This window comes from Metopolophium dirhodum, chromosome 2 (genome assembly GCF_019925205.1).
Source record: "Metopolophium dirhodum isolate CAU chromosome 2, ASM1992520v1, whole genome shotgun sequence".
Taxonomy (NCBI): domain Eukaryota; kingdom Metazoa; phylum Arthropoda; class Insecta; order Hemiptera; family Aphididae; genus Metopolophium; species Metopolophium dirhodum.
Window position 1 is genome coordinate 4,967,393 of NC_083561.1, and position 8,571 is coordinate 4,975,963.

General features: G+C 27.2%; 1 protein-coding gene across 1 annotated transcript; it reads right to left on the minus strand.

The window, feature by feature from the left end:
• Positions 1–2,117: 2,117 nt before the first annotated feature.
• On the minus strand, positions 2,118–7,898 carry LOC132937877 (UPF0764 protein C16orf89 homolog). Its single transcript, XM_061004461.1, has 6 exons — positions 7,676–7,898; positions 5,264–5,392; positions 4,539–4,804; positions 4,291–4,432; positions 3,428–3,539; positions 2,118–2,289 (listed from the first exon to the last, which is right to left on the minus strand). Exons 1-6 carry the CDS (start codon positions 7,881–7,883, stop codon positions 2,193–2,195), a joined length of 954 nt encoding a protein of 317 aa, XP_060860444.1. The 5' UTR covers positions 7,884–7,898; the 3' UTR covers positions 2,118–2,192.
• Between the last annotated feature and the right edge of the window lie 673 nt (positions 7,899–8,571).

Below are 8,571 nucleotides of genomic sequence, written 5' to 3' on the forward strand. Positions count from 1 at the left end.
TACAACCTATTATAATATTTACAAGTGTCATCATAAAGGCATATTTAACACATACAGCATAAGATAAGAATAAAATAATAGTAGTGTGACACGTGTCACGAATGATTAGTCATCATACTATTTATATTATTTGTCTTGAAAAATTAGTTTATCTTTTCAATTTTCAGTTGTTCAAATATTTATTTTGTATTTTTGTAATACTATATCATTTATGTATAATATATTAATGGCATTATATTATCATGATAATCAAAATTAAAATATTTTATAGTTATAGTAATATTATATTAATAATCAGGGGCAGCAGCCGGAGCGCTACCAAAAATCAATATGGGAGAGAGGGCATTAACAACTACAACAAAATAAGACATTTTTTTATTCAACTTTTTATAAATATACTTTAACGTCATAATAAAGATTACGATTAATTGGTAAGATAAGCTACTATTGTGATCGTCACAGATCGTCATAGAACATTCTAAAAGAGATTTCTATAAAACCAATGTCTTACGAGGTGACAATGTTATAGCTATAAATTCAAAAAACCATCAAAATATTGCACAAAAATTAGACTCAATACGTAGCACAAATAAGTTTAAATCATAAAAGATTAATACAATATTACAATAATACCGATAATATTGAAACCATAATATAATCTTATGTGGCCGAGTTGGCCGACAAGAAATATCTTTTCGTGGCACTAATGATTGCGGATAACTTATATTAGAAAATGTCCAACACAATGATGGCAATTTGCGTGCTTTATTGCGAATGTGTGTTTCATGTGGTGATAAATAATTAATTGATCATTTGGAAAATAAAAAAACTGGATAAGTCTTATCTTATTCATGTCCTCTGGGCTCTGATTCAGAATAATTTTATTGACATTTGCGGAAAAATTATACAAAAACTAATAGTTGAAAAAATAAACAAATCCAAATGTTTCTCAGTATTGGTTGATGAGACAACTGAATACTGATGAGTGATGATGTATACCTTGTTCTAAATAGTTATCATTATGTATACGATATTTGGATCAAAAATATAAAAGCCTTCCACGAATATTCAAATCGTATAAGAATACGGAATCTCAACTATTACATTTAAGCCAACTTGGAAACAGATACCAAGGTATATCAATTTAATTTATTACTATCATCAATTTTAACTCCATGACGATGACAGGCAGTAACTTGCAAGTATGAATATTTTATTATTATTATTATAAAACATCTATGAAATTTGACTATTATTGACTATGAAATATGTTATATTTTAAATAGTACGACTACATTTTAAAATATTATAATTATTTAAATACATTTTTTTTGTAGTATGTATATATCAACGTAAAAAGAAATTGACATTTGTAAAGTAATTTAACGATTTATTTTGACTATAAGATTATTTTCAATAAAAAATATTATATAATGCGTGGGTATATTATTATAATTATATTATATCGCAAACTGATTAATTGGAAAAAATGTGCGTTGTAATATTTGTATTATATTATATATTATACTAGCTGATCCCGTGCACTTCGTTGCCCGTTAAATGTACCAACTCTATATTATATGACTCAAACTTTGTTTAATTCGTTATTTAATATTCGGTGTATGGTGTTCAAAATTTATCTTAACTTTTCTGTTGCCTGGAATAAAAATTCTGATTCGCAGCAGTATATTATCAGGTAGGCAATCAATCTGCGGTAGATTGAGGACCCCGTGCTGTTTATACGTAACTGTATAGATTTAACTCTAAAGTATCAAAGTTATACCAAGTTTGTCGTTTTTACTTAATTCCACTTACGGTGGATTAATATAATCAATTAATAAAAAATCCTAACCTAACCTATAACCGTACTAAAATCTGATCAATATAAAAAAATTAATTTACCCTTTTTAAATTTGTCTATTTTCTTCAAAGAGATCTAATCTACACACAGACATTAATTTATATAAATATAACCCAGTAGTTTCGGAGTTTATCCCAAACATACAAACAAACGCTATAATTTTATATATTGGTATAGATACATATATTATATATATAATAATTATTGTGTAATAACGAAATTGTGTAAATATTTTTGTATTGTAAATCTTCCATATTGTATCCTCCTAATGACCAAAATGAAATGGTAAATGCATAATATCCAATATTATATAATTATAGTATTTTGAAAATCAATATGCTCCATATTTGTTGACTTTGTAACATAGAAACTTCCAGTACACTCCCAACGCTGCCAATGATACTCCTGTCAAATGTGAATCACAAGACCTGAAACATTAATGAACAAATATTATGTAAGTACCTACCCAGTGGCGTGCAGAACATTTTTCAGACCAGAGGAAAACTATACAATTTGACCGTACTCAATTGATACTTTAACAAACTGTATACATTTATATGATATTTAAAATATATGATCAAACTAGTGCCCAGTTGCACACCTAGTAACTCACCCACGACCCACCCACCCACCCGTATTTTCTCTGAGGCAATTGCCTCAAAAAATAGCTGTTCAGCACGCCACTGTACCTACCTATCAATAAAGTATACATAAAATATTTCAGGATTTCTGATTTAAGAACACGTCGTATCCACATGTGTTGAACCCAACCACTTAATTATTATTAATTTGTATAATATTATTTATTAATTAAACACGTATTTCCGTAGTAGATTCTAAATACAAACGTGGTTCAATCTAAACCTTGTATTGAAATTATAGTGAATTATTTGTCTATAAGTTTCATCTATTAATTTTCATTTTATAGCGTTTAACTTACAAACAAAAATATTATCATGCAAAAATAGAAAAAAATTGACAATTTCAAACGTTAATAGAAAACGCTAATATAAATTTAAGTCTTTACATTTGTTTAATTTATGAATTACCACAAAAAACTAATTCGTTTTATCTAAAACTCATTTTGCTTAAAAATTCCTGTTTTTCAAAATTATTTTGAAAATTACCTACTCGAAAAATTTGATTTTTCCTGCCTCTCAAAAAAGTACTAAAGGTGATAAAAGACGTTAAAAAAACACACACATCGTTGTAAAACCAATAGATTATAGCTTCCTAGTTCCTATACAGTATACATTCTTACATAAAATCTAAAATTTAAATTATATTCTAACTTTAAATTCTTTAAAGATATGTTGACTAACAGTAGGTATTTACTATTTCTTATTTTGGACAGGTATTTTCAGTTAGTATTGTACTACATTTTATACAGAAAGAATAAAAAAAAAAAAACATTACCAATTATGGTAATTATGGTAACTATTAAGTTATACCTACATTTTTCACTTTGCAACGAATAAAAAAAAATCCAAAGCTAATACGCGTTTATCATTCGGTTATAAGTTTTGGAGCCTAAACGGCTAAACATTTAAAATCTAATATATTTACAATTTGTTATTTTCGTGTTGAATACACTTATTGTGTTTTATTGAAGACACAATAATTGAAAACCATTCCGGCTGAAAGAAATCCACCATGTTTTGCATTCCACAAACTGCAACTACATAAGAACAATTTAAAAACATAAATCATAGTAGGTAGATACCTTAAATTATAATATCTACCTACTTTTTACAATGTTTGTAAAATCATAATGTTGGTAAATTTAAAATTATAAAATATCAATAAATTTATGAAACCCGTAACTAAAACTAATTAAACCATTCTTACTTTATAAGTATTAAAAATTAATTTTGAAATTCTATCATCTAATTGGATATTTTACGTATAAGTGCATGTTGTATTTTTAAAATCATTTTGAACAATATTAACAAAGTTATAGCCAATTTAACTAGAAATTATTGTACTCAGCATATTATTTTTATCATTTTATTAGATAATATTCCCCGCAGCCCGCAATACAATGCACTGTTTGATAAATGGCAACCAATAAAAAAAAAAACTACCAATTTCTATTATTACTATGTATTATAATCTGTAACCAACGGCAACCATTTATAAATATATTATAAACTTATTTTATAAAAGATTTTAAAAAACAAAGAAAAAAGATGTCAACAAAAACACTCTGCCAAACTCTGTGTAAAAAACTCCAAATAGGTGAATATAAAAAAACGGCTCTAAAAATTCTATTAATTATTGGTATACTTGGTTGAAACTTCGTTATTACATGATATTAAAAAAGTAATGTCCAATCACAATGTGATTTGATCGACAAGATACAACACACGATGTAGCTGTAAATTCGGCTTTAAATTTTAATGTTAACAGTTGTCAGTCAAGTATCTTACTTTGTTCAATAAATAAATCTTTGTATCTGTCCAGTATTTCAAAATCTTTGGCCATATTTCGAGCTTCTTCAAAAATTGTACTGCATTTATGCTGAATTTTTTCTTTTAATACATTTCGATGTTTCAGATTGTTACATTTCATCTGACGGAAACAATACAATATAATATTAACACTATAATATGTTAATATGATAACGTCAGTCTTAGATAATTTAAACATGATCGAATAAAATATATGTTACACTCACTCTCTTTAAAAGATGAATGTACAACACTTGGTGTGTAAGCGCGTAACCGAGAAATTGTTTTTGAAATTCTAGTTGAAAGCATTCATACGTTACACGGCATGAAGAAATCACTTGGCCAATGCATTTATCCGAAATATTGCAAAAATATGCATCACTGTTGGCTAAAATATCCTCATCGAACCAAATTTTAGCGGGCAATGTAATATTTGATTTGTGTTTTAATGTTTGGGGAGAAATCCAGAGCTTATGATCGAGAATCGTACTCACTGAAAATCAATTTATTTTATTACCTATTAATGCTATTATTGCAATACATTAGACACATTTACACTAACACTGTTATATAGTTAAGACTTAAAAACTATCCACCAATGATTTGGAAAAAGTAAATTTATATAATATGGTGTGCAGTACTAAACCATTAACATAATAGATTACAAAAAACTGAACATTAAAAGTTTTGTTTTAACTTTTAGTGGAAAATAGATAGGCATATGTAATATTACTGAGAGACGGTAAACGGATTTGGCCAATTCCTATAGATGAAAAGTATATTTTGGCCGAAAAGTGAATAATTTAATACATTATCACACGTATCAACGTACATTCATATATATATGAAATTAAATTAAATAAAAATAAATTTAAAAAAAAACAATAAATAATGTACCTACATGATATTATTGTACTTAAAATATTATTCTATAAAAATATATTTGGCTTACTTGAATCCATTAAATTGTTTTTATAAAATTTCACGTAAAGATTTCTAATCATTGTATTCAATTTATACATCTTGTAGAAACGAGTATTATAATTTATTCTAGAATTTTCAGTGCACGACATAAATTGACCTGTAGATTAATAGGTACAAAAAATATACACAGATTAAATATTTGAAATAAACATGATTTCCAAATCTATAGAATATAGTTGTTATACATGTTAACAATACAAATATGTAATTACAATAATTGAATAATCAAGAGCAGACTGGACAAGCCCTGGTCATGACACTGCAGATTAGATGGTGGCCCTAAAAAATTAAAAATGTATGTTCGCTATCCGCTATACATTCACAATAATTCTTTTACTGTCACTATCGAGTTATTAAAAAAAACATATTTTATCATAAACCTTCAAAATATCTTTTTGGAATGTATATAGTTTTGTTTACAGTGTCATGATTATACTCTAGTCCTAGTGGACATATCTTTATACATATAACTCATAATTAGTGTAATATTTTAGTATTTAATATAGCCACATCTCTTACCTTATCAGTTATCAGCAAAGAACCAGGCTCAACCAGCACAAGTATATGTGAAGATTGCAACGAAATACTCAAATTAGATTCACTAGAGCATAATATTATAGGAATTAGGAGTTAACCGTTTCCGCCAAAGCCCAAAAGTAGGTATACCTTTCCCTTTTCCGCTAAAACATAATTTATTGAATTTTTTTTCCAGTTACCATCATTTGAAAAAAACTTATAACCTATAGGATATAGGTAATAGTATAATACTGTAATAGTATTTAAATAATATTGAATTATTGTAGCTATTAGAAGGGTGGACAAATTGTTAATTATATAGATAAATAGGTAGATAAAATATAAACTATTAAATTAAATGGACAATTTTTTTTCTATTTATGTACGATAACTTTTTTGTTTTATATGTTTTGACAACGTTCCTCAGTAGTTGCAACATATGTTCTTACCATATTAAATAAATATTGGTAGGGAGTAGTCTTTGTTTTTACAAGGTCACCGATATAAGTTCAAATATCAACAAAATTCGTAAAAAAGTTTAATATTTTTTCGAAAATATGTTAATTATTTTTCAGCCAGCTGTTTAATGATAAAATAATGCTGGAAATAACAATTACCTATATCTAATATTTTCAATACACAGGTATACAGTACCTACATATGTTTATACATGAACTACAATTATGATTTTAAAAGTTATAAAATATCGCGGAAAAGTGAATCGGTGGAAAAGGAAAAGGTATACTTTTGTCGGAAACTGGCTACGTCCAAGTGATCAACTACCCCAAATACACCTAAGCCCGTAAAATCCTAAGCAACCCACTTCATTACACCAAGCCCACAGGCCACAACGAAGAGAACACTGGAACAAACTTTACATTTTTCCATACTGCAAAATATCTAAAATATAAGTGGTAAATCTCTCCCAAACATGAAATTATATATGCCTATTATGTGTTAGGACATAATGTAGGTATATTCAAATTTATTTCTAGTTATTAAGTTAGGCTAAAAACCTTTTTAGTTAGAACTTTTAAAGCTTTATTTACAAAATAGATTTTAAAAAAAAACAATAGCTAGATAATGATAATAATACCTAATATGAATAAGAAAAATATACATATAATTGTTTGTACAACATAATGTGTAAATAATTGATCTTTAAATTACAATTCCTTATATAATACTTTAAACATGAACATATTATGACATATAACATGTATAACATAATATTTATTGACTGATCTAAGGCTAATTAAAAATCTGAGTAATATTCTATATTGGTTAATTTTTAATATATAACACTCAACGAAATATGTACACCTACCTATACAACCTAAGACTTAAGAGTAATAAAATAATAATAAAGGTACCTAACCTATACGTGTTAAATAACAATTAAATACAAAGGAACCTATAATCTATAGGACATATAGGTAGGTACTAAATTATCTCGTATTTGGTATCTCCTACCATGCTTTAATTATTTGTAGATAATATATACTACATAGGTAAATAATGGTAAATTAATATTTATTATATAGATACTTACCTAGATTATGCACAATATGTCAATAATATTATTAATATTATGTTATACTCAATGTTTGAATTGGAAAAAAAAATAGAAGGGGATGGAAAAGTGTAAAAAATATGTGCGTACCCGAATATTGAAATATTTTATTGATTTGGACTTGATGACAATGGCCAATGGGTAAGCATAAATATTTCCTACAAAAATAAGGGACTTCGTCCCCCAAGGGTCACCACTCAATGAAAGCACTTTCATTCACAGTCATTTACACTACAACAGCCATCATTACATTATTATACATTAAACGAAAACAAAATAAATATCCCTTACCTTGCATTATGGATACCCCAAGCATTAAATTTAAGTCCACATTATCATTATCAACGTCTGGTCTTAAATAATACCGTATCGTCGATTCTACTAAATCCAGTATTTTGTTTTCCAGATCTCGGACGGTATTCAATTCTTCATCAACAGCAAAAAACTGCGACGCTCTGCTGAGTAATACTACGCAAAAAGCGTACCGCTGCAGTGACATTGTCGTCTTGCAACGGTGAAACTGATGGAATGAGAAATGTTGTAAATGTGGAGATTTGCGTGGTTGTTTTATTCTCGGGGAAAAAAGGTTTGATTGTGACGAATTGTTATATAGACGTCCGACCACATTGGACGGTGTGTTGTAGCTGTGACGTTGTGTATATATATTACTATTATACTTGTCACCGTGGGTTTAATTTTTTTATTTTCCAATCCCAACTCGTCGCCTAAGGGATAGGATAAACTTTGTGATTTTGAATACGCAATTCCGTTTTTTAATTTAGATTAAATAGCCACACAAAATATACTATTAACTGTATTTTTTTTATGTAGCTTTTATTTTATTATATGATTATGTTAGATATATTTCTCGACATCCAGTTTTGAAATACAAACCACAATATTATGTGAATGTAGATCATTATTCAACAGATAGGCATTTTTGATAAATTAAATACTTTATTTCATATAGGTATTTCTTGTTTGTATTTATGTATATTGTATAACAATTAATTTTGAATCTATACAATTAGGTTACAATTTACCTATATTGTGAATTTTTTATGACTTAAAAATATGTTTAATGAGATTTACTAACAACTAATATAGATAAAATGAATAGGTATATAATGTAATATGGATATTTTTAATTTTATGTTTAGTGTAATTTGCTCTCTATGCTGAGTGCT